We start from the raw sequence: 26,072 nt of genomic DNA, 5'->3' as shown, positions 1-26,072 counted from the left end.
CGGGAAATGCCATTATCCCTTGCATTAAAATTAATACTTGCATTGCTACTTTCCACAGACCACCAAGCCGACCATCCAACATTCTACTCCAAATTCCTACTTACCTCATTGCCACGTAACATATCCCTGAGCCATCATGCTTACCTCCATTGCCTTGGTGATTCCATATACCATTATCCTCTATCCAAAGTTCTTTATATTTTGCCCTTCTAACCACTGCATACTCATCCAAATTGCTTGCCATCACCATCATCTATCTAATTCTCATGAAGGAAATCCCATTGCACATCTTGAAATGTTCCAAGCAAAACAACTTCTATTCCCAGCCGTCGAAATATTAGTTTTCGACTAGCACTAGCCCAGTATAATTCCCTACATGGAATTACTATTGCATCAAGCATCCAAAAAAAGCCAGAACCCCACGCATCAAGCCAACACAAAAATTACAACATGTCAAGCCTAACAATGCAAATCAATGCCAAGCCTAACAATGCAAGATCAATGCCAAGTCTAACAATGCAAATCAATGTCAAGCCTAACAAAGCAAAATCAAGCCAAGCAAGGAAAACTTTTAAAACAATCAAGCTAGCTAATCGATGCCAAGCAAGTTAAGCCTTCCTAGCACGCTCTGTTTCTTTTAGGAAACTAGCCTAAGCATACCCACCTTCCCAAGGGAAACTTACTAGCAGAATGCAATGTGCCATAATCAGCCATTGGAAACAAGCAGAAGCTCAAGCATGTATCTCAAAGCTTGACAAGATTTTACTCAACAAATCCCCACATATGCAAAGTAAATACCAATGTCATTGCAAGATAAAATATACCAAGCATCATGCTAGGTTCAACATCAGAATTCAAAGCTGAAGCAAACGGAGAAATAAAAGTGAGACAATGCGCAGAAAGCCCCATACCCATTGTCTAAGGGAATAACTAGCCCTTCGGAAAGAAAGATGTAGTAAAAGATCATGCTCCGCCAAGCCTAACAATGCAAGATCAATACCAAGCCTAATAATAGAAAATCAATGCCGAATCTAACAATGCAAATCAATGCCAAGCAAGGAAAACTTTTAAAACAATCAAGCTAATGCAAAATCAAGCCTAGCAAGGAAAACTTTTAAAACAATCAAGCTAATCGATGCCAAGCAAGTCAAGCCTTCCTAGCACGCTTTGTTTCCCTTAGGAAACTGGCCTAAGCATACTTACCTTCCCCAGGGAAACTCACTGGCAAAATGCAAAGTGCCATAATCAGCCATTGGAAACAAGCAGAAGCTCAAGCATGTATCTCAAAGCCTAACAGGATTTTACTCAACAAATCCCCACACATGCAAAGTAAATACCAATGTCATTGCAAGACAAAATATACCAAGCATCATGCCAAGTTCAACATCAGAATTCAAAGCTGAAGCAAACAGAGAAATAAAAGTGAGACAAAGCATAGAAAGCCCCATACCCATTGTCTAAAGGAATAACTAGGCCTTCGGAAAGAAAGATGCAGTAAAAGATCATGCTCTGCCAAGAAAAAAAAAGTGAAGGTCAAACAAGCAACCAGCTAAGTGACATACATATTTAGGAAAAACAAAAGACTAACCACAACTGGTTACCTTTCCAAATGAACATTGGAAGCATCAACCTACATTTGATCTACCGCAAGTTGAAGATAGTTCACCATCTCCTTTGAACTCTTATGGCACATTTTCTTCAACTTGGACCTCTCATGCTCCAACTCCTTACGCTTGAGCTTGAAGGCACGCTCTATATCTCTTACTTTGGCAAATTGCCCTAAGATGCCTTTATCTTTCTTGAGGTGGAGGCCGAACATCATGTCGTGAAGCTTCTCTAATATCACGACCAATGAGTATACCTAGGAAAGCCACTCCTCGAGAAAAAGTAGAATGCAAGTTTCAACAATGCAATTACCTTACACCAAAAAGGAAATAGTATAAGAGTTAGGTAGAAAGGAAGGGAAAGACTAAGCCACAAAATGAGATCCCTTTAAAGCTTAGAGAAGTAACTAAGAGATTCTCCAGCTAGGGCCTAGAAGGATCCCTGCTTCTATAAGTACAAAGCATCAGTATGTTGTAAAGAAGGGAGACCCACGCAAGGGAAAAAGAACAACTATGGTAAGAATGCACCACCCAGAGCAAGCTTCCTCGAAGTGCAAGAAATCGTAGTTCTTTAGAGAGAAGCATTGCTTTCATCTTGAGCCTTCCAATAATCTTCCTAAACTCCTACAAAACCACCAAAACCATTAAAAACCCTAAATTAGCTATTTCGATACCATACAGCCAAGAATAACCTCTCTTTCATGCCAAACTAGTGGGCTTTCAGCTTCCACATCATGCATCATTAGCGTCTAAGGAAATACTTCATCAGCACCAAGGGAAACATCTCATCAGCACTAGAAGCACTTCATCGCTGAAAGTACTCAACATAACACTAGACCAAGCATCTAAGAGCTGCTGGAAAAAGAACAAAGCATTCCCTAGGACTTGCTTTTCCTTCGAGATGCTTTGGGCCTAGTCTTCGCTAACTCAGAATAGGGAACATGAAGGTTTTGACACGTCTCTTTACTACACAAGCCCATCATAGCCTTTGACAGAAAAGCCCCCCAACACTCTCCAAACAAAGCATAAGCACAAGTCTCACAGGGTTGTAACATTGTTTTGAGTGTCTTCTTTCAAGCATGTTACAAAAACAGATTTTTTTTCTTTTTCCTTTTGATTACATGTGAATTCGCAAATGACAACTACAACTAAGATTAACCAAAGAGAATATTAAACCTCCACCCACGTTTGTAACATTCTTTAACAGTCATGCAATTAGAAACCCAATCCTCATCATTGTGTTGGAAGTACCTAAGACACAAACAAACAACAAAATCAACACTTTTTGTTTTTCAAACTTTTTCCAATTTTTTTTTTTTCAATTTTCTTTATTTTTATTTTAATATGAAAAGAATGAAACACAATTTAAAATATTTGAACAACAACATTATTAGTGATAGGTGATGGAAATTGAAAAAAAACTCGAGCAAATCAATCTGTTTTACCCCTTCTTCCAAGTTATACCAAACATTGTCTTCAATGTTTCAAAAATAAAAGTCAAACAAAAAACCAATAAAAGACATACTAGCAAACAAGACTCATAAAATAAGATAACCATGGAAAGTAAACACAATAAAAGAAAAGGGTAAAAGAAAGCAAATCCGGTTATAAAAGTCAAAAAATTATGTTGTCTTCGTCTTTGAACACATGGGTTACCTGCCAAGAAGCGCTTGCTTTAACATCTTCCAGCTAGACGATACCTCTAATCAAACTTCATCAAGGTCTGCAGCATGGAGTGGTATATCCTCCGCAAAATGCTCTTTAAAATTTTCATGTATTTGATCTTTGAATAGAAGGTGATACTTCATATGATTAGGTAATAATTTATGTTAAGACCTAGCTACATCTTCAGAGATTGTATAGAGGGAAAGTAGAAACAGAATACCAAATACAATTTCATTGACTGTTTATCTTTTGTTATAAACTACTATATGTAGTAAGTTTCCAACTCTTTCCAGAAACCTATTTGAGGATGATAAAACAAAGCTCAAACCTTGCAATTGAAAAAAACTCTTTCCAGAATTTACTCATGAACACCGAATCTCTGTCACTCATTATAGATTGTGGCATACCATGTAGTTTGAATATGTTGTCAACAAAAAGTTGAGCAACTGAAGAAGCTGTATATGGATGATTTAATGCAGTGAAATGTGCATATCCACAACTACCCAAGTCATAGTTTTGTCTCTGCATGGTGGAAGACTAATGGTAAAGTCCATTGAAATATCATGCCATACTTTAGCTAGAATTGGTAGTGGCTGCAAGAGTCTAGGTGGAGACAAAATCTCATATTTATTTTGCTGACATATAGCACAACTAGCCCATCTATTATTGATGTCTTTCTTCATACCGTCCTAATAAAATGACCTGGAAATCCTCTTGTAGGTCTTTAAAGAACCTTCATGAGTAGCTTAGGACTTGCGTGAAACTCAGCAAAAAACCTTATCCCTCAAAGAACTCGATGGACTCAAAATAATTCTGTTTTTGTACTTTAAGAAACTATTATCAATACTGAACCTCAAAATGCCAATAGGAGCATCATCAGACTTAGATTGTACCGCCTACTAAGACTTAGCAATTATCCAAGTGCTTTTCTCAATGTGCCTTCTTAAGTCATCCAACCAAGAAAAGTAAGGGTAGGAAATGGCATTGAGTGCATCTGAATTATTAGAATTACCAACATTAGGAAGCATTCTAGATAATGCATCAGCAACTTGGTTATCACATCCTTTCTTGTAATGTATTTCATAGTCAAAACCAAGTAACTTGGTGAACCATTTTGGTTTATATTAAGAGCAACATTTTTTCTTCTATTAGTAATGAAGTTATAATGCAACATTTTCAAAATATAAAAATACGTTTTGGACAGTTGTAACTTGAATTGTTATTTGTTCTATAAATTATGAATGATGAAATTATGGTTTAATTTTTAAGGTTATTATGGAAGTATGGTTTAATTTTTAAGGGCATTATATATCTAAAACTTTTACATATGACCCTCCAAATAATTTTTCATGGATCCACCACAGATTGAAACCCAAAAAATCATTGTCATTTCCGTCCCAGACCTGCATCGAACTGATGACGCCGTTGCACCACTCGCCTGCCACGCCCACCATCAATCCATTTCCTTTTGAATAAGCCATAAAAATATTTCAATAAGCTGCAAATGAGCAACCATCTTCTCTCTCTCTCTCTCTCTCTCTCTCTCTCTCTCTCTCTCTCTCTCTCTCTCTCTCTCTCTCTCTCTCTCTCTCTCTCTCTCTCCCCTCCTCCTCCTCCTCCTAAAATGTTCTCTCTTATACCAAAAGCTTTCTCGCTTCCTTTTGTCTATATCATTGCATGTCTTATCCTAAAATAAACAGCCATCATCAATCATTATCACAAATCTGAGGCTAATCACCTATAAGTTATATCAAAAAAAAAAAAAAAGTTTTGAAAGTTTTTGAAATTTTTGTCTTAGGTTTTTGTGTTGATCTTAAATTTGGTAAGTATCTCAAATAGTAGTGGAACATCGGAGTAGATCTCTCTCCACGCCCACCCTTTGGAATAGATTTTCTATGCTAGATTTCTCGAATGTCATCTCTTATTTTGTCTTGACTTTGAGACCAGAGAAAATAGAAAGGTGGAAAAAACATTTGGTACCTACAGTTGACTTATCATCATTTAATGATCAAATTAACATATTGATTAACAGATGTATGACATTGTAATAAATTTGTAAGTTTTTGTAAGACATTGCAATATTTTAAACTTGTCGTATGAGATTGCAATTGCACTTAAACTTGAGGGTGCAAAATAAAATTCATCCTTACAACTATGAATCACAAATTTAACATTACAATAACTAGTTCAAAGTCATTCCTCCATGCTAGACTTGGCAATTTCTTACACGACTTGTTAACACAACACGTAAAGGATAAGAAAATAATGGGTTTTGATTTTTTAAACTACTAAAAAACTTACTATAAAATACAATACTCTTAGTGTATATGTATATGTTGTATATTAAATATGTATTATTCTATATAAATTTAAAAAATGTAAGTTTTATTTATTTATTTATTTTTATAGTAAGTTTTATTTATTTATTTATTTTTATAGTATACTATAGGCAAAGAGTAAGATTAAAAAATTATAACACACATTAAAAATAAAAGTATCAAGTAATTCAAAAATACCAAACACATTAAAAAAATTATACTAATTCATTTACAAGTGTGAAAAATGTGAAAAGATATCCAAAGGCTCGTGATCGCATCCTCTATACTATGCATATGGGTACATTATCGTTTGAATTTTTTAAACTATACAAACCCTCATGAATAGTATTTTTAAGGGAGTTCAAAATAAATAAAATACATAATCATTAATGTACAAGTCTAAAAAATATGAAAGTATATATAAACATGCAAGGTTTCTCAACTTTGAAACGCAACTCCCTTAACATGGCATATCCTTAAACATTTGGTATTTTATAGTAATGTACTAATGTTTTTCATTAGGCTCTTATTTTGGAGTATGTAATTGTAATACTTAAAAGACAAATGTATTTTTTATATTTTTATGTTTTGCAGTAATATTTATGTGATAATATTATATGCATATACTAATTTAGTATTATGTTTTCTTTTTTTTTTTTTTGGGTCAAATTATGTTTTTTATTTTCATTATTTATCGATTTAAAGTATATTTTCTTTAACGGGTTGGGCCATATTACTTGATAATATTAACAGGTCGATTTTGGGTCAAGTCATATTACCCATTTACTTTAACGGATGTTACGCAATATGACCCATTAAGATATTCGGTATGACACGAAAACGACACGAACATGAAAAACATGACACAAAAGTCATGTTTACTCCATGAAGATGGCAAGCATTACATTTGAGAACCAAATGCTCATCCAATTAGATTAATTGCTCATCTAAGCGTGTTTATGTGCTAATTAAGTAGGTTTACTGCTCATCATATCATCAGACCAAAAATAATAGGATAAATTGTTGCTTAACATCGAACTACTATTCTAGTTAAAAATGACCCTCTAAATTATTTTTTGATAAATTAACCTTTTGAACTATTCAAAATAATCCAATTAACCCTTAATTGTTGGATTCAATAAAGTTTCATTCATTTTGCCATCAAATATTGGCACAACTTTACCTTCAAAAGTGAATCACGAATTGGTCACGTTTCTGTATTTGATGGCAAAATTATGAAATTTTATCGAATCTAATAGTGAGAGATTAATTGCTAATTTCAAATAATTTAAAAAGTTAAACTAATTTTAACTATCAATAGTTCAAATGTGAAACCGCACTTTACTCAAGGTCCAATGTTTGTTATGCCCTCCAATCAGCATTTGTCAAAGTATGGTCCATATGAGCTGGATGGGACATGGGTACCTATTTTTTTCTTTAATCAATCGAGAGAGAGAGAGAGAGAGAGAGAGAGAGATCAAATTTAATCTTTGAAGGTACAATCTAGTACACTGCCAAATTGGATGGGTTTGATAGTAACACTTCGAGGTCCCTAATAATGAATCATTTGGATGGGCTGTTAATACTGAGTGATCCAATGGGGAATGCACATGGCTTTTTAAAGTTTAACCTTCGTACCATACATGTATACATAGGTGCGGTGGCCCTACTGGTTCATGTACTATATTGAACCACTAGGTTTTTCATCCTTCACATGCATGAGCAGTGCTAAGTGTGTATGAACACGCACGTAAATTAGTTCTGATCATTTATCAATGCATATATATATATATATATATATATATATATATTAGGATGTGTTAACATTCAAGATCACGTTAAATGCGCAAGAGAGAGAGGGAGAGGGAGAGAGAGAGAGAGAGAGAGAGAGTGATCGAACATTTCATTCCTTTTCGTACATTTAGCTCGTTTATATAAAGTTGATAATTATATACAAACTTATATGCGTCAATTATTATCAGATACGTGTTGATGAAAGTTTATGCAGCTGAGGATAAGTTTAGCACTTATTCTTGTGCTCCTCTATTTGACCACCACATGCGTAATATACTTTTCTTTGTCTTTAACATTTTTTTGAGAAATAAATAATAATAGTATTACCAATTAGAGCACATTGTTTAAAAATGGGAGGAAGGAAAACAAAAAATTTGAAAGGGAAGATGTGAAGAATGAAGGAAGTTTACGTTAATTGGAACTTTGGAAGTAGCACCAAAGATAAATATATGTCATCACAAGTGACCAATTTTAAAATGCAGCTTTGAAAGAGCAGTTTAGGTTGGAGTGCGCGTGAACGTGCAGACGTGTGTATATATGCGGGGAATTCTGCATATGCATATGCACACGTGCTCACATGCGTGTGTCAGTCCTTTTAGAGAGGTAAAGAGTAAATCTCTCTGCAGAATTTGGACACAGAGGGAGAGAGAGAGAGAGAGGTGTGAATGTGGTTGCATGTGGATTCAAAAACACCCACTCAACTCAGCTTTGCCCCAAGAAATTTCTACAGTTTCCACTCATGCAGCCATGCCCTATTAAACTTTTAATTTGTGCTTAACCTTTTTAATTATTGTGGCTTGATTCTTGAGAGTAAACAATAACTTCCAAATACACCTACCTTTTGTCCTGCATTCTTTTGCATTGTGTATTTGGTTATGTCTAGATCTAGTCTAAATCTTATGTATTCTAATTACAAGTGAAGTAATAGTTAAATTACGCACACGTGAATATATCGTAAAAATTATGGACACGTGGGTGATTGTCATTCATCAATTAGTATGAGTCACATACATGTGCAATAAAATTCACATAAATCTATGATATATTGTTATTCATGAGTACATGAACGATTGTTTTTAGCATTATTCATCTTTGCAATAGTACCAATGTTGAGAAATCTTTCGATAAACCTTAGTAGAATTACTTTCATAACACCCTTTCTAACTCTTACCAACTCTTACTAACTCTTTTGTATGTAGTCAATCACATAGAGGTAGAAAAAGTTGGCTTATATAAGGTAATTTCAAGCGGAAATTAAGGCGCTGTAGATTCCAAGCCAAATTGCCTAAACACAGTAAACCCTAGACATATGCTAACTAATAATATCAGAAAGGAGGAAAGTATCTTGAACTTGAAGAGTATGTGAAATTATTAGTTCAAATAGCATGCGGATCATATAACTGCGTTGCTTTATATATCTACTAAAACATCTTTACAAGGACCACAAGATTGCTCGAAAAATCTCATACTTAAAAAACTCCCATGCCCGATCCAATCAAGCTAATGTCATCACCAACAACGATGAGAGAGAGAGAGAGAGAGAGAGAGAGAGAGAGAGAGAGAGAGGCAATGGCTAGTACTGATATGAAGGGATAGGTGTCCATATACTGGTCGAGGAAGGGGAAATGAAGGTGTGCCCAGTTATGTTAAGAGGGTACACAGTGCCTAGCTGTCTTAGCATGTGAAGGGATATTGTGCCTCTCTTATTTCATATTTTTCGTTCTTTCTTTCTAGCTATTTCTCTCTTTTAATTTTAATCTCTCTCTCTCTCTCTCTCTCTCTCTCACGCACCCACTATAATCCTCCTCCCAACTGGCATTTTTGATTCATTCTATCAAAGAGCTGAATGGGGAAAATAGGTGAGTCAGAGTCGGGACAAAACAAGTCAAATTATTCATCTTTTTCCTTTCTTTTTAAATTCACTCCACACTCTCCTATATGTTTACATAACTTTTGGTGTGTGAAGTCCAAATATAGAGAAACACATTCCACCAGTCCTCCATTGAGATATACCATATATCATATCTACTTAATTAACTAAAGAGAGATTAGAGAGAGAGAGAGGTGTTGATATTCATCTATATTATTTACCTATATATCTCTCTCTTCGTGTTATATTAAAAGGAATCGAAACCATTTGAGATTATAGTTTGTGAAAGGGAGATTAGAAAAATGAATGTGTTTGCCTCAGAATGCAGTAGCGGTTGTGAGTCTGGTTGGACTGTATACTTGGAGCACTCTAATTATCTTTCTCATATTCCAAGTGCTTCACGCAGCAGAGATATGAATGGAAAGAGAAAGTCTGATTTTTGTGATATACAAGTTGAGGAGCCGGATGATGAAGAAGAAGATCAATCAATGGTTTCTGATGCATCTTCTGGGCCTCCACATTTCAATGAAAATGAAGTCTACTTTGATGAAAACAACAACAATAATAATAATGGGTGTTCTTATCCTCCTCAAATATCCAAGGATGCAGAAAATTTGAAGACTGGAGGAAAAAGGAAGCAAAGAAATAATATCAAAGGAAAAGGTAGGCGCTCGTGTGGTGATCAACAACAACAACAATCTTTTTTAGATGACACTGCTAGCTCTCCTGTCTTCAACTACTCCAAGGTAATTAGTATTTAACTAAGAGACTAACTATAATACTTCCATGCATTTAATACAATCGTCATCTAACGGTTAGATATAATTGAAGTGATAATATGTATTTTACACAATCACCATCTAACCGTCAAAATGGTGATGTATTAAATACATGTAAGTATTGTGGCCAAAATTATGTTAAATTTTATCAACATGCACTGATGTATCCATTAATGTGAATGGGTTTTTATCATATTTGATGGGGTCTTGAAATTTTTGCAGAATAACCTCATTGTGTCAAATAATCAAGCTTCTGGAAGCAGTGTTCTGGATTATTCACAAGGTTTCTCATCTACACATTTTCAGGTACTTGTTTTCGTTTTTTGCTTAGTTATTGTAAGATTTGTGTTTTTTGGGTTTATAGTTTAAAAAGATTAATAAAAATATTAATTTCTTGCAGGGGAGATCTGCACACCAAGACCTGCACTTTGGTTTCTTACAATCTAGTAATCCATCTGGAAATAACCAGTGAGTCCTCATTTGTTTTCTTCTTCCTTGAAAAAAATTATTACAGTTTATGCATTAGTTTACAAATACATTGCATTCTTTAATTTCCTTTGTGTTCTTTAAATTGAACGAGCTTCTTTCTTGACATGTAGGTGGTTTCCAGGGTAGCTAGGGAATGGGAATGAGATATAAGGGAAAGGTTAAGGGAAAAGGGAATCTTCATCAGCTGCTGCTCTTTGTATTTCTACTAGCCACATGATTGTATGGCAGCTGCTGCAATAGTTGCTAGCTCTAGTAGTAGGGAATGGTGGGATCTACAGAGGCTGCAAAAGTTAGATGGAATTGGATCTCGAAAGGGATCTTGCATGTTCCTTTTTTTTTTTTTTTTTTGATTTCTTTTCTATTTTTCTTTTACTTGTCAATGCGGTGGGAAAGGTGGTGCAAATGAGGTGACCTCTTTAACTTACTATACCTCCCCTACCACCTTTTCAACAATTTAGAAAAGGGCTAAGCCTTTTTATTTAGGCAGTCTACGTGTATCCAATGCAGCACTTAATTTTTTCGAAATAAGCTATGCACACTCATTTTCTTTTTATGTACATTTATGTTATTTTTTGTTCATTGATTCTTATTTGCATTATTCGACTCGAATATCATAAATAAATAAAAGTGTACATGAAAATACAAAGAGTGAAAATTGTTGTTCTACTTTTTTGTGTATCCTCATGCTATTTTTACCAAGCCATTTCAGTGCCTAAAATGTCTCCAAGTTTTCTAATTCCATAACTTAAGGAAAACCAGAAGTCAAAAAATGGTTGTTTTCATAACAATTAAATGAGAAAATTTGAGGTTTAATATCGTGAGTTCTTCCTACTACTATTTGATTTTGAGTTTCTTTTCCACATTTGTCAAAAGCCATTATTCCCCACCTAATTCATGTACTTTTTCAGCATAACAAGGAAGATAGCTGTTTCCAATAATTAATTAAACCAGCTAAATCAAATAGTAAGGACAAAAATGAAGAATCCACCTAACTCTTTTGGCTAGTACACAAATTACGTGATAAAATGGCTGAATCGTCATCACATTTGATTAGGTGGGATTTCCTCATCAAATCTGCATTTTAGATAAAGCTTTCAATCAATCTGTCCAGATCGTAAAACCAAAATCTTGGAAAAATATAAAAATAAAAACTTTAGGCATTAATAAGGACAAGACCCTTGATGTCCCTAGTGTCCAGACAAATGCTCCATCCATGCATGCTGAATAATCATATACTTGTTCTCTCTTAAAAAATTTAGGGCTTAAAATGCATATGAAAATCCAGACAGGATGATGTAAAGTGTAATGGGTGATGGGCAGTCTGATCAGAGTACAGAAAAACGAGGGAGGGAAAGGCCAAACTAAAATGTTGGAATATTGATATGCATTTTTTCCATGATTTTTTTCTCTAAAGGCCAGGAGATCCTGCCTGAGATCTCTCTGACCCAATGGAACATCCCCCCATCTTGTTTAATCTGTGCTTCTTTATCTCATTTGGAAGGATCCCATTTTTTTATTTGTTATTTACTATTTTAAATACTATTTGTTAATGTAATTTTGCACACTCCAAGCTTGTCTGCTGTGAAGCTGTCATTGGACTTTATGTCATGACAATTATGTGTCATTCGTTGGCATTCTTTGTTCCCTAAAATCCAATTCCTATTGGAATAAAAACTTTGTTTCTATTCAAAAGTTTGAAAGAGGATAAAGATAAAATGGAACTTGAGAATGTAGGATGTCAAAGTTGTCAAAGTTGTCAAAATTCCAAGTCCTACCCACAAGTTGTTTTGGACTTTTTAATTTTGGGGTTTCAGTAATGGGAATCTTCCATGCAGTCAATCAAAACCCAAAAAAAAAAAAAAAGGAAAGAAACATATAATAAAACAAAGAATGCAGATTGACTGCTTATGGTTAATGAGCTATTCTCACTTCATTATAAATTACAAACTGACACATACATAAGTGATTATAAAACAACAAAATGAAAAGTTATGCATTTTATCAAATTGTAATTATCTATAAGAAGTATCGAGTTCAATTATTATTCTAAAAGAATATCCAGCAATTTAAAGCAATTTAAAGTCAAAGATATATATAGTGATGGCTAGTCATGTTTTGCCTCACTGCATTCCATCATATTGCAGAAAAGCATAGATAACTGGATAAGAATGAAAAAAGGTATGGGGGAAAACACCATTTGCCCTTCCAACCACCTACAAGACAAAACCTCCAATTTCTGCAAACATATTAGAATAAAGGGGGAAAGGAAGCAAGGGAAGGGTTTTGTTGTTTCTTATTGTGTTGTAACATTGAGTCCCAGCTGCCTCCAGTGCCATTTAATTTCAAGTGTTCCCAATTAGTAAGACAGAGTCTCAGCAGCTCTTATCGTCTCTTCCATGGACCTGCATGTCCTGCATGAAAAATTATGAATTAGTCAGAAGGTACCTGCACCTGCAGCTATAGGAGCAATGCAAAGATCTACCTTCTTAGAATTAGAGATCTTGATCGATGTCCATCAGATAGAAAGTGAAAGCTTTTCATCCTAGCAAAAGTTCTTAATTATTACACCCAATTATAGGGGTTGAGAAACAAATGTGGTAGATTTACTGCAAATATGTTCGGGGTTCGGCCAATGTAAACTTTACTGTGTACTTGCCCAATACCCATTTTTGTAGTTTTTTAGTTAAAATAGTCCATGAGATTTGCCTAACTCTTCAATTTAGTCTATGAGATTTGAAATTAATAGAAATAGTCCCTAAGATTGTGCACCATCAATATTTTGGTCATTCGGTGAAAAATTGTGTTAAATAAAGATCAAAATGACAAAATTACCCTCAATATAATAAACAATAGGCCCAAATAACTTGACAAAAATTGATGATATTTTTGTCATTTTATCCTTAATTTATGGAGATTTTTCAAGGAATGACCAAAATGATTGATTATGGATAAATTCAGGGACCAATTTTATCGATTTCAAATCTCAGGGACCAGAGTGAGGAGCTATGCAAATCTTAGGAACCATTTTGATTAAAAAGCCTAAAAATATTCAAATTCGAATTTTTATTCCTTACTATAAAAAAATAAAAAATAAAAACCTAATATGTACAATCTTAGTATCTTACTCCACACCAAAAATAAGAGTTGAGCTTATAAAAAGTATGAAAGAAGATTGCAGTTACCACCGGGACATTTTTTGTGCATTTACCATCAATAATGGAAATATGTTAACAGATCAAACTACGGGAAAAGAAGAAAAACTAATTCAAAACTCATATTTTCATCCTATTGACACAAAAGAAAGAATAAGTCTCAAATTGTCAAGACAATTACATAAATGAAAGGGCTACATCTTGTCACAACTTAATTCTTACAAAGTTACAAGAGGCATATGTAAAAAGACCTAATCGTGAAAGAAAGAAAATCTTGTAAAAGTCAATATTTGGAATTTTACTAAATATAGGAATGATATGAAATAGAAAATGAATAGTGGATAGCTTGGGCTAAATATCGTTGGAGAGGAAATTATAGTAATAATTCCTCAACTTTAATCTAATTGGAGCACTGGTCCCTTAACTAAAAATTCATGATTATTGATCACTTAACTCTTCAAAATGTGCAGCTATGGTCATTTTCGTCAACTCTGTTAGAACTTCCATCAAGATAAGTCACGTGCCACACACGTGAGGTTGAATCTAGTGGCAAATATGGAAAAAGAAATGAGCAAAATTGTAGCAATGATCCATCAACTTTAGCCAATTGGAGAAATGGTCCTACAACTTCAACCCAATTGGAGCAATGATCCGTCAACTTTAACCTAATTGTAGCAATGATCCTTCCAACATGACTCATTTTGGCAGAGTTGGCGAAAAAGACCATAACTACACATTTTGATGAGTAAAGGGACCAATGGTCATGAATTTTTAGTTGAGGGACCATTTGCTCTAATGAAGTTAAATTTGAGGGACTACTGTTACAATTTTCTTTAGGGTTGGGCTCAATTTAGAACAATGTTTTGGTTGTGGGCTCTAGTTGAGATTGACTTTTATTTTGGAAAAGCCCAATAGTGTGAATAGTTTTCAACTAATGAGTAGTGCAAAGTAAAAAAAAAAAAACGAACAGTTGTTCCAAGAACGCATGTAAAACTGTTAAACAATGAGCCCTTCTCCTTCCCTGTCAATCCCTCCCTGCTACAGGTCTCCAGGGATCTTGCTGCATGCACCAAGAACCAGAGGCCCTTTTCCCTTTCTGTGCAGTCAAAGCAGCAGCTTCAGCAAAGACCAAAGACAAACCCACAACTGCAAAGGGTTGAAATTTATTCGGGGGAAGAAGCAGTTGAAGGATCTCAGCACTTGGGGCATTGGAGGCCCTTGCAATTATTTTATCCAAGTATTCGATCAGACCCAACTTGTTTCTGCTATCAGGTGTTGTTCTGCATTTCTTTTCTAATTATATAATGCAATACATCCTCTGAATTTGATTGTGGTCTCAAATTCTGAAAGCTGATTTCTGGGGTTTTTTTTATTTTTTTTTTTTTTATTTTTTATTTTTTTTAATTCTGGATTGCAAATACATTTATGCATTTTAATCTGTCTGAAATGGGCCTGTTTGAGATTGTTTATGTAGAAAGCACTTTTGTTCATAAGTGCTTTAACCTAGTAGTCATTTTATTTGAAGAAGGTTGAATTTTTACTAAACTTTGAAGTGCTTCTCCAAAAAGCGCTTCTACAAACTAGAAGTACTTAAAAAAAATTCAATCAAACGTAGTGAGAAGCACTGTTAGTTGGCAGAAAGCGGTTTTTGCTTCTACCAGGCCCATTGTCTGTTTAGCATTCCATCTGATCTTCTATTTTGCTTTTCATGAAGACAAAAAATTTTGCAGACAATTTTTTCCGAGTTAACGAGGTAAACTAATTTGTTACAAACTGGAACCAAATTCAGTAAAATGGTTTGCTTGGTTGAAAACTATGCAGATTCTGCCGTGAGCACTCAATCAGGTTCGTTGTCATTGGTAAAGGCTCTAACTGTTTGTTTGATGATGTGGGTTTTGATGGTTGTGTAATATTGAACCGGATCGAGTTCTTGGAGAAGAAGGAACCTGGTTTATACAGAGTTGGAAGTGGCTTTCGATTTAACCGGTTAGGGGTGCAATGCTCCAATGAAGGATTCACAGGACTCGAGTTTGCTGGAGGAATTCCTGGTACTGTGGGAGGAGCTACTTATATGAATGCTGGAGCAAACGGGCAGGAGACTGCTAATGCTATACGTAGTGTTGAATTTGTAACAATGGATGGGAAGTTTCTTAGGTTTAGCAGGACTGATCTCGTTTTCGGGTATAGGTCATCTCCATTTCAAGTGATGGAAGAATTGGCAGCCATCATTGCTGTTACGTTTGAACTGCAGCATTCAGGATCAGCAAAGAGAAGGCAGCATGAATACATGGAAAGGTAGTCTAGTTCATCTAGAGAGAGAGAGAAGTTTTTCCAACGGGGAATGATTTCCGCACACTCGTTTTTATTTATGTCCCCTAATTCTCCTTTGATTTATTGAATCCAAATGCCAGAATCAAGGGTGTGAGATATCACTTTCCTTGCACGTTTAAAATTCTTATAGGAAAAGGAGGTGATTTGCAGACGCTTATGGGTGTAGTGTGGCTAAATTTGCAGGAGAAGAATGTCTCAACCGGTTGGGGAACAAACCGCTGGTTCGGTCTTCCGCAATCCATTGGATATGGGAGTTGCAGCAGCTGAGTTGATTGAGAAAGCCGGGTTGAAAGGTTTTAGAGTGGGAGGGGCAATGGTATCCAAAGTGCATGCAAATTTCTTCAAAAACTGCGGTGGCTCAACCTCTCAAGACATGCTTCACCTCCTTGCTCTAGTGAAGGAAAAGGTTGATCAGAAATTTGGCGTGCAACTCAAGGAAGAAATCATATACATTCATCCGGAAATAATCGATGTGGACGGAAACAAAGATAGATGACTTGTGAGGACGCAACATATGTGTACTGCTGTTAAAAACATTCATCCAAATAAACAAGATTGGTGCAACTAAGACATCTGTATTCAATCACGTATCACCCACAAGCTCCAAAACACCAATACATATTTTACTTATACGCGCGATGCGGAGATTCGGACCCGAGACATCCGTCACTATTGGAAAGATAAATAGCGTTAGAACTAATTTGTAGTAGCTTTACTTGATACATGTTGAAGTTTTACTTATTGTGCTTTTAACAAGTCTCCGTAGCAAATGTCAAACTGCCACTTCAAAGGAACATTTACCGACACCGCAGGACAGGACTCCGGTCACACACGACCAATCTCAAATTCAAGTTTGTTACATGTAAAACTCATAATGTCATACAGGATACATTGTGAGTTAAGTTCTGCCAATTCAGGCCGCCTAAGATTCCTCAAACATCGACCCATTCTTCATCGGTTCCTCGACTAGTATTCCAGTTAATGGTCAGGAGCACAAGGTAGGATGAGGGATCGAACCATTTAGATCCTCCTCCACACCCTGAAACATTATTCTCTTACGAAAACAAAGAACAATGCGAATGTGCATATATATTGCATGCATATTGGCATTACGTACAGTAAACGAAGAAGCTGCATAGAGTAGTGCTGGTGTCGCCAAAGGACGTCTACCAAAACACAGCATACACTTCCGTTTTAGGTACGTTCTTGATGATAAACAGCCTGTCGTCACTACTCCAGCAAGCGCTTATGCTTGCACCATCCAATAGCTATCACATATAAGAATATGGTCCCGCCAGTGCTGCCACCGATAGTCCAGAGGAACTCTCGCATCCCTGCTTTCTCTTTATCAAATAGCTCAATTTGGATATTCATGCCGAAGACACCAGCTACAACAACAAAGGCACTCACAACGAGGGTTGCTGTTGTCAACATGACCCCCATTTGCAGGAGATGGTTCTGTTTGTCATCCAACATTATGTTGATGTAATCCTCCGTGTCGTCAACATACTCCCTCAACTGCACAAAGACAACAATGTAAAATAGAAAAAAACATATACAAAAAATGAAACACTACAAATATTAAAACGAACATAATGCATGAAGAGATTTGTTGATGATAAGAGGAAGAGATTCCATGAATAACGACGAATTACATAAAAAAATATTAATCCTTAAACTTCACAAGACATGATCTATATCTTTCATTAGGAAAAATTGTGATCAAACAGGCTAGAAAAAGAGTTCACATTATCTGCATCTCAATCATAGTCTCTATAGAGAGATACTATCGACGGAGTTAAAACTGTTGCAGAAAAACAGCGATTTCATAGCTAACTGTGAAGAATTTCCCTAAACCAAGGGAAAGCCTAACACTGATCATGGTTGCAATTCTCATATGCAACAACACTGACCATAAGACAAACAGATGTATATTTATGCTCCTCAGAAGAAATTGATTACAACAGATGAACCTCAACTTAGGAAAACCTTTACTAACCCACCTACTATCCAACCCCAATATTACTAAAATATCTTTAACCATATCTTTTGTATTTCTTTTTAATTTTACTAGCCTTAATGAGAAAGCGCCCATCCACTGCCATGGGCACTGCTCATGGGAGCAGCCCCCAGATACCAGCAATGGCTGGCGTTGTGAAGATGGCAATCGCTGAACTGACCTCCAGTGCAAGTGTTAGGCTGGCTGCTGGCATCACCATCCTCTATGTCACCACTCTCTATTTTAAATTATGTTCACTTACAGATATTTGAACTGAACAAAATTGAGAGGTAAAATGTACTTGCATACCGTGGATAGCTTGTTTAGTGTACCATCAATCTGCACAAAATATGCCTCCAAAAGCATTTCAAGCTCTTCTACATCAAGGACCTTTCCCATAGCACTATGTGAGGAGCTAGTTGTGGTCACATGGCTGTCCCTTCTAAGATATTGATGCCGGTGGTTATCACTGTTTTGAGGATCACCATCAAAATTCAAGGGATCCCCACCAGCTTCCGTTGAAATTTCAGTTGGACCCCTGATACAATACAATAGGAAAATTAAAGAAGTGAAGAACTGGCATTCCTATAAATTAAAATGAGAATGAGATTATGAGTTGCCTTGCCTGTCATCCATGTCTGATCGTGGAGCTTCAGGATCCATGTCATCTCTCTCACCCAAGGAGGAAGTGGACGAATTTTCAAGATGTTGCTGAACCAACTTGTCAGTTAGATACATTTCCGCCATATCTTCGTCATCATCAAGCAAGTGTTCTAGTTCATCCCTCACCTAGAGGCCAACATAATACGTAACAAGTTTAGCACCAAGCAAGTGATCTAGTTCATGCATTGGTTAATCCATGGCAAAAGCCTGACACCTATTTTTTGCCATGAAAGGAAAGGGTCTGGATTATCAAATGCTATGCTAACCTTCTGAACACGGCCGGTAATTGCAACCAAGCGACTCTTGATTTGGCGGACGCGTTCTAAATTGAGAGTACTAATCTTTGAAGTGAGCTTATCTAAAGCTGGATGAGCTTCTTGTTCCAATGTCCGTGCCTATTATCAAATCCACAAAAACAAGGAAAACAAGTTAGAAAGGATGGAACGGATTATTGAATGAGGCAGTCTGGAAAATGATATTCACTTACTTCATTCTCTAAGACACTGCAAGCAGCCTCAAGGCATGCCTCCAATGCAACAAACTCAAAAGGCAGGACCTTCAAACCATCACGATTATCCTCCAGACCTTGCTTCCCAGTTGCCTCCCCTTCCCCATTTCCACCAGCCGCTCCTCTCACCTGTGCATCTGCCTCTGCTTCTTCCATGCCATACCAATTCGATTCTTCGCCATTGCCCTCCTTCACACACCCAAAATTAACAACACAAAACCAAAATCACAATTAAAAACAATACCAAAATCACAATTAACAACACAACACAACCCAATACAAAAAATCACAATTACAATCGTAAGAATGGTAATTAGACGAAAAATTGAAACTTTTTGGAACCTGGGTTTTTGCGGGTTTGGTGGTGGCTTGGTGGTGGCGCAAAAGCCGCCGCTGAAGCTCCTCAATAAATGGAGTCACAGAAGGGTCTCGGGAATTGAGCAGCAGGACCTCCTGGGCGGTGATGATGGCCTTGATGTGCTCCAAGTTGATCACGATAGCTCGCTCTCGACCCAGAACCGTAGACGGGTATGAAAGAAGCGGGTCCAGGATCCGAAGGTCCCGAGCGGGTAGACCTGTACGCCGCATGATGGCGTGCTTGCCGACCTCTACCACCTGGGCTTGCCCGCTCGAGTCCAGAAGCAACCATGGCCGCACGCCAAGCCCCTTCTTCCGTAGACCGCCGGCCACCGACATGCCCAGGCCGGGCATAGTGGGTCGGGTTGCGTCAGGGTCGTCCTCAGCTGGGGCTGTGCCCGACTTTGATGGATGGTTTGTGGGATGAAGGACTCTCATGGCTGTTAGGGATTGGGATTTGCGGGCCGATCCCTCCTCTCTCTCCTATCTCTCTGTTTTGCTCTTTCTCACAAAGATGAGACCGTTTTTATCATGTGTCACTTTCCTAGTTGATTGCATGCCCTGGTGCACAAGATTTGATGCTTTTGGGTTTATAAATGGTAAACAAGATTAATATCCGACTTAATTGCAGGATTGGTTTTTCAATTTTAATTAACAGGATTTTATTAATTTCATTGAATTATTGTAATTAAATAAAGAGAATTGTTATTGGTATTTCAAAATTTTCATTTTGCACTCCAAACTTTTTATACTAGAAATAAAAATATACTTGTGAGAAATATAGATGAAATTTTTGAAGTACTAATAATAGTTCCCTAAATAAATCTGTGAGTATTGGCCTATGAATTTACTATAATGTGTGACAATTTATGTAAAGTTCACAATAAATAATGTGTGACAATTTATGTAAAGTTCACAGATCAACACTCATGAATTTTTTATTTCAAGGACTAAAACTTCAATTGGGCCAAATTTAGGAACTAATCTCCAAAATGGTCTAATATTTTTATATATTTTCTATTTCTTGGCAAAAAATAAAAAAAATAAAAAAAAACTGGGAGCTTACTTTATTTCTTTCTAAGAAATAACGATATTTATTAAACAATTTTAACAATATATCAAACACGTGTACAAGATACGAAATTCAAGATTACATAACTGTAAACGCGACAAATCCAAATGACTAAACTAACAACTAAAAAAACCATAACACCAAAATGTAGCATAACCCACTTATGAGCTAACAAATCCCAAAACAACCAAAACCCTAAATGAATCCATAACCCCAATCATGACACCCCGAATCAAAAATCTAGTAGCACCTAAGTCGAGGCATGCTAGCCATCACCCGGATGGGTGACGAAGTCATAACTAAACCTATCAACTATTAAAATCTATTGAAAATTTGGCAAAACTTCCCGTAAAATAGGGATAAATCCAAATTAAAATCCCTGGTAGGAATCACATTTATTTCAACTCATCCCCGAAGGACCACACTTCATGGGTCTACGACTCTCTAATACAAGCATAATCATATGTTCAGGCCATAATTGCCAAAATACAAGTTCTACTAATAAAGCTGATGTTGGAAATGTGCCCTAAAGCCAATCATATGATGATACTTTACGGACATTTCACATGTTAAACTAATCTAGTTTAATATAAAGGGCAAATATTATTGTTTAAAATTGTCTCATATAAATGTTATATGCTTAAGTGATAAGTCCAAGGAATATGTAATTGGGGAGAATGTGATCTAAAGAAGTTAGATTCATGAGACCATTCTCTTTCGTATACATATCCTAAACGTTCCTGATCATAAGATTGCCAATTGGCCATTGACAGTCCTTTAAGATCAGTACGTACTATGTCTTCTCTTAGAAAGAGTGACTGGCCTCGAGTCATTAGTGTGACTGACACCAAGACAAGCATGTAGGTGCTCAATAGAGAATGAGTCCACTGAACGCGATCAACAAGGAGTTCTTATACTCATGTCACATAAGAACTCATGGTTGGGATAATGCAAAGTAGTCATTTGACCTGAGGCATCATAGTTGTCTTATGGTTAGGTCCTTGATCTTAGACTATCTCAAAGTCACTATATCAGAAGGTGTCCACAACATAGTTGGGGTTAAGCCACTTAGTCATGGAGGCAAGTTAATGTGCAACAATGGATCTCTAACCTTCAAACCGTTTGAGGGAGAATTCTCTATGATATGATTAAGAATCTCTGGCCAGAGTATGAATGAGATTTAGGAAGTCATTCCAAATCACATTCAAGGTAATCATATAAGTAAGAGAATCAAATTGGATAGTAGACATAAATAAACTATCAAACCAAACAATGTGGTTAAGAGTATTGTATTAGAGAAAGACCGTATTGCATTGTAATCCCAAATTGAATAGGTTCTCCACCTCTTGTGATTAGCTTGGGTAGCCATGACATACTACTAGGTGTCACTTATGGTTTGTGGAAGCCCTAAAGGTGTATAATCACTAAAGGGAGAATTGAAAAATAAGTTTCAATTCACATTCGATTTGAAGAGTTCTAATCGTCCATTGCCTTGCTAAAAAGAACCTAATGGATCGTACACCGTGTAAGGTAGAGATTGAAGAAACAATGGAGATGAGTAAGGATAATTAAATTGTTTAATTATTTATGGCTAGGATTAATTAATATGTTAATTAATCAAACGAATAAGTTCGTTTTAGCTTTTGAGTAATTATTGGACCTTAAGGCCCATTAGGCTTAGAACCGTCAAGCCCATTAACTTAAGTTGTATGACAACTTAATGAATAAAGACTCAAAAGGGCCCAAACAGCCCAAATCCTTTAGAAGGTTGGCTATATCATGAATGAAAGGTTTTTTGGTATAGCCAACCTTCTAAAGGATTCGGGCTGTTTGGGCCCAAATCCTATAGAAGGTTGGCTAAATTGAAGTGACTATATATCAATCATGTCACATCCTGGCCCGGACCCTCACCACATCCCAGGCTCGACTCCACCGTAGCACGATATTGTCCGCTTTGGGCCCCGACCATGCCCTCATGATTTTGTTTCTAATAGCCTGTTCCCAAAAATTATGATTTTTATAATTTTAATAAGTGAAGTTACGAAAATGCCCTTCGAGGCAAAGTGTTGACTTTTGTTGACTGTCGTGTCATGTTACTTAAGGTTCGTTTTCTTGGCATATTCTTGTAGTACGCATCGCTACAGACGCACGGGGCGCAAACAGGGCGTGATTTGGAGTTATAACGGAAGAGTTATTAATGTTTAAAGTTAGGGATATTTTGGTAATTTTATTTAACTTGGAAGGCTCCAGATTTCTGAAGCAAAGATCTGTGAGGCCACGTGTATGGTTGGGATGGAAGGAAGGAAAGAAATCGACTGCTGGGATGAGAAGGAGAGAAGAGAAAGGAGGAAATGAGGGAGGAAGGTGACCAATCAGAAACAGGAGTAAGGAGGGGAAAGGAGAGAAGAAAATGAGGGGAGACACGGGTTGGCCCGTGTAACCCGTCGGGCACCACCCACACCACCGCCTTCTTGACATTTTTCCATTGGTTTTCCGGCGATCTAACCCTCACCACCACCCAAAAACTAATCCTTATCTTCCCCTCTTCCATTTCCAACTAAATTTTATTGGGTTTGAGCTTGAATTCAAATAGAATGAAACCCATAGATGCCCTGGCGAAATCCGACGATCGTGAAGTTGACCCAGCAAATTACCACCACCACTAACCTCCCCTCAACCTCAGGAACAAAGCCCAAGCAATGTTTGAGGCGTTGGAGTGAATTTGGTGGTTGAATCGAACACACCCAAGTTTAGGGTTCCGTATGGTTCGAGCTAAATTGGAGCTTTTCCCGGTCAAATTAGCCTTAATGACAGGTATAAAAGTTGCTCCACTCATTGAGATCTTCATTCCTGTAAAATTTGAGAATTTTTAGAAATAGTTGAACTTTTCGACGAGTCGGGGCGGCCGACCGCCACCGGCAGCGACGCGTGGCCAGTGGATCACCAATGCTATTTTATGTTAAATCGATACATTGATCTTAGATTTGATATCCATATGATGTGATTTGATTATTGTGAATCTAGTTTGATTAAGGTACGTTACTTGGTAGAAATATGAATCGACGATCTGACTGTTGGATTGTCACCAAAATTTAATATGTTTTAGTACGTAATATTTGAGGATCGTAGGAACTTATGGATCAAGAATCCGATGCACAGATCTTCCCGAATTGGATTTGTAAATTTGTAAAATAAAACGTTAACCGTCACTTAAATTTGCAATTGGCGGAGATCCAACCGTTAGATCATAATGAAATTTTAGGATGATGTTTTAGAAACATAATGTGGATCTTTGAAAGTTATTGATCGGAAATCTAAGGAGCGGATCTTCCAGATTGAGTTACGTAGGGTTGTGGACCCTACCATCTATCTTTGACCCATGGTTGACTTTTGGTCAATAGGTCTCAAATCATTCTAGATCGTCCTTGGGGGATGTGTTTTATGTAAATTACATGTTCTATCAGTAAGGATTCTAAGATGTGATTTGATATTTGTTTTAGGCGACTGTCGTTCGAGACATCTCGATATTTATGTTAGGGAGTTGTAGCGCGGACTCCAGGTGAGTGGGCTTTTGATTTTCTATATATACGTATGTAACATTTTTCCCAAAAATTGTTTTAAATGAAATGTGATTGAAATGCCATGTCATACTTGCGTTATATTTTAGTATATGCATTAGTGTTGTCATGCATAATGTTGCATGATGCTATGAAGCCCAGGTAAGTTACAGATGAGTACATTATGATGTATATGGTTATGCCTGGATGCATTTGGTACTCATTATCCTACACCCTGGTGTTAGTGCTCCGCTCGAGTTCAGGGCTTAGCCTTCACGTGATTGTTCACCTCCTGCACCACACGCTCACCTTGGATCCAAGGCTGGTGCCAGCCTATCGTATAAACCACATTAGGTGGTTCTGACTCATAGGTGACTTGCGATACTTTGCACAGCCTTCATGTGATCGTAGCACTTGAGCGTATTTATTTACACATAGCCTGTCGTACAGACCACATTATGTGGTTTCGAGTTGTGTGCAGGAATTGTTTATGAGCTATAGATTTAGCCGTACAGGTCATGTTAGGTGACTCCGGCTGATATATCTTTTATATTGATTTGCATCACTTGGCTTACATATTTATTACTGAGATACTTGACATGGCACTCACTTTGGTTTTCATTAGGGTTGGGCACGGGCCGGGCCGGGCCCAAATTTGGAAGAACCGGACCTACCCGTTTTAAAATGTAACGGGCCGGGCCGGGGCGGGTGTAGGGATTTTAAAATTGGGAACCGGACGTAACCCGGCCCGTATCAAACGGGCCGGTTCGGGACGGGTCCACGGGTCCAATACTTTTTTTTTTTTTTTTTTTAACATCATTTCTCCGTCGATCTGCAACCCTCCGCGTCTCCAGAACCTCGACCTGTCCAACAACTCCCTCTCCGGTCCGCTTCAGAAAGACTACTTGAAGAACTGCAAGCAATTGCAGCGGCTGATCCTCGCGAGAAACAGATTCGACGGAGAAATTCCGGCGGGAATTTGGTCCAGCATGGAGAATCTAAACCAATTGGATCTCTCCTCAAACGAGTTAACCGAATCGGTGCCGAACGATTTCAGCGAGTTGAAGTCTCTGTCGAGCGCGCTCAACCTATCGTACAATCACTTTTCGGGAAAGATTCCGAAATCCCTCGGCGATTTACCCTTGACGGCAACGAGAAGCGCCACCTCTGTAATCTCTGTCATCTCTGTTCTTGCACTTGCATCAATGGCGGGTTCGGGAACCAGGATTCGGATTTGGGCGACCCAGAAAAGGCAGAGAGGGGAAAAGGGGAGGGGGATCTCGTCGCGATCGACAAAGGGTTCACATTCGAGCTGGACGAGCTGTTGAGGGCGTCGGCGTACGTGCTGGGGAAGAGCGGACTGGGGATCGTGTACAAAGTGGTGCTCGGGAATGGAATCCCGGTGGCGGTGAGGAGGTTGGGGGAGGGCGGGGATCAGAGGTATAAGGAGTTCGCGGCGGAGATTCAGGCGATCGGGCGGGTGAAGCATCCGAATGTGGTGAATTTGAGAAAGGGTTGGAGTGTTGGAGAGATCGAGAAAGGGTTGAGAAAGGGTTGGAGTGAAGCATCCGTTGATTATAATATGAAACGGGCCGGTCCGGGGCCCCGTTTTTCTAAGGTGTAGGAACCGGCCCGCCCCGTAAATAACCATGCCCCGGCCCGCCCCGCCCCGTTTGTTCCCAAAAAAAAAAAGGACCCGGCCCGTACCCGCCCCGAACCTACACTACCCGCCCCTACCCGCGGTTCTTCTACCCGTTTGCCCACCCCTAGTTTTCATTGCTCTCAAGCCTGATTTTTATGTACGTATGTATTATTATTTTCTGGGAAATTATACAGGTTTTACGGTGATGGGTTATTATTTTTGGAAAGAGAAATGGTTCTAAAAAGCTTTGTTTTTGCCCACTCACATTTTTT

General features: G+C 37.4%; 3 protein-coding genes across 3 annotated transcripts; 2 read left to right on the top strand and 1 right to left on the bottom strand.

Moving 5' to 3' along the window:
- The first annotated feature begins 9,356 nt into the window (after window positions 1-9,356).
- Window positions 9,357-11,072, top strand: LOC137724911 (protein SOB FIVE-LIKE 5-like). The gene is made up of 4 exons (XM_068463557.2): window positions 9,357-9,997; window positions 10,253-10,336; window positions 10,431-10,498; window positions 10,630-11,072. The coding sequence occupies exons 1-4, from the start codon at window positions 9,554-9,556 to the stop codon at window positions 10,643-10,645; spliced, it is 612 nt and encodes a 203-aa protein (XP_068319658.2). The 5' UTR covers window positions 9,357-9,553; the 3' UTR covers window positions 10,646-11,072.
- Window positions 11,073-14,627: 3,555 nt separating this feature from the next.
- LOC137725166 (uncharacterized) lies at window positions 14,628-16,588 on the top strand. Its single transcript, XM_068463757.2, has 3 exons — window positions 14,628-14,943; window positions 15,493-15,966; window positions 16,186-16,588. The coding sequence occupies exons 1-3, from the start codon at window positions 14,675-14,677 to the stop codon at window positions 16,496-16,498; spliced, it is 1,056 nt and encodes a 351-aa protein (XP_068319858.2). The 5' UTR covers window positions 14,628-14,674; the 3' UTR covers window positions 16,499-16,588.
- A 255-nt stretch (window positions 16,589-16,843) lies between these two features.
- LOC137725164 (magnesium transporter MRS2-3) lies at window positions 16,844-20,152 on the bottom strand. Its single transcript, XM_068463756.2, has 6 exons — window positions 19,515-20,152; window positions 19,152-19,361; window positions 18,931-19,059; window positions 18,627-18,790; window positions 18,311-18,539; window positions 16,844-17,520 (listed from the first exon to the last, which is right to left on the bottom strand). The coding sequence occupies exons 1-6, from the start codon at window positions 19,965-19,967 to the stop codon at window positions 17,233-17,235; spliced, it is 1,473 nt and encodes a 490-aa protein (XP_068319857.2). The 5' UTR covers window positions 19,968-20,152; the 3' UTR covers window positions 16,844-17,232.
- Window positions 20,153-26,072: the final 5,920 nt, after the last annotated feature.

The sequence above is a fragment of the Pyrus communis genome, chromosome 5, assembly GCF_041283825.1.
Source record: "Pyrus communis isolate YQ-2024b chromosome 5, ASM4128382v1, whole genome shotgun sequence".
In the NCBI taxonomy this organism is placed as follows: domain Eukaryota; kingdom Viridiplantae; phylum Streptophyta; class Magnoliopsida; order Rosales; family Rosaceae; genus Pyrus; species Pyrus communis.
This window is presented reverse-complemented; position numbering and strand designations above follow the sequence as displayed.

Coding starts and splice junctions, on each gene's coding strand:
- LOC137725166 (XM_068463757.2), top strand. CDS start 14,675: ATGAGCCCTTCTCCTTCCCTGTCAATCCCTCCCTGCTACAGGTCTCCA. Junction 14,944..15,492: donor CAACTTGTTTCTGCTATCAG/GTGTTGTTCTGC, acceptor AAAACTATGCAG/ATTCTGCCGTGAGCACTCAA. Junction 15,967..16,185: donor CAGCATGAATACATGGAAAG/GTAGTCTAGTTC, acceptor CTAAATTTGCAG/GAGAAGAATGTCTCAACCGG.
- LOC137725164 (XM_068463756.2), bottom strand. CDS start 19,967: ATGAGAGTCCTTCATCCCACAAACCATCCATCAAAGTCGGGCACAGCC. Junction 19,060..19,151: donor GCAGTGTCTTAGAGAATGAA/GTAAGTGAATAT, acceptor ATTTGATAATAG/GCACGGACATTGGAACAAGA. Junction 18,540..18,626: donor CGATCAGACATGGATGACAG/GCAAGGCAACTC, acceptor GTATTGTATCAG/GGGTCCAACTGAAATTTCAA.
- LOC137724911 (XM_068463557.2), top strand. CDS start 9,554: ATGAATGTGTTTGCCTCAGAATGCAGTAGCGGTTGTGAGTCTGGTTGG. Junction 9,998..10,252: donor CTGTCTTCAACTACTCCAAG/GTAATTAGTATT, acceptor AAATTTTTGCAG/AATAACCTCATTGTGTCAAA. Junction 10,337..10,430: donor TCTCATCTACACATTTTCAG/GTACTTGTTTTC, acceptor AATTTCTTGCAG/GGGAGATCTGCACACCAAGA.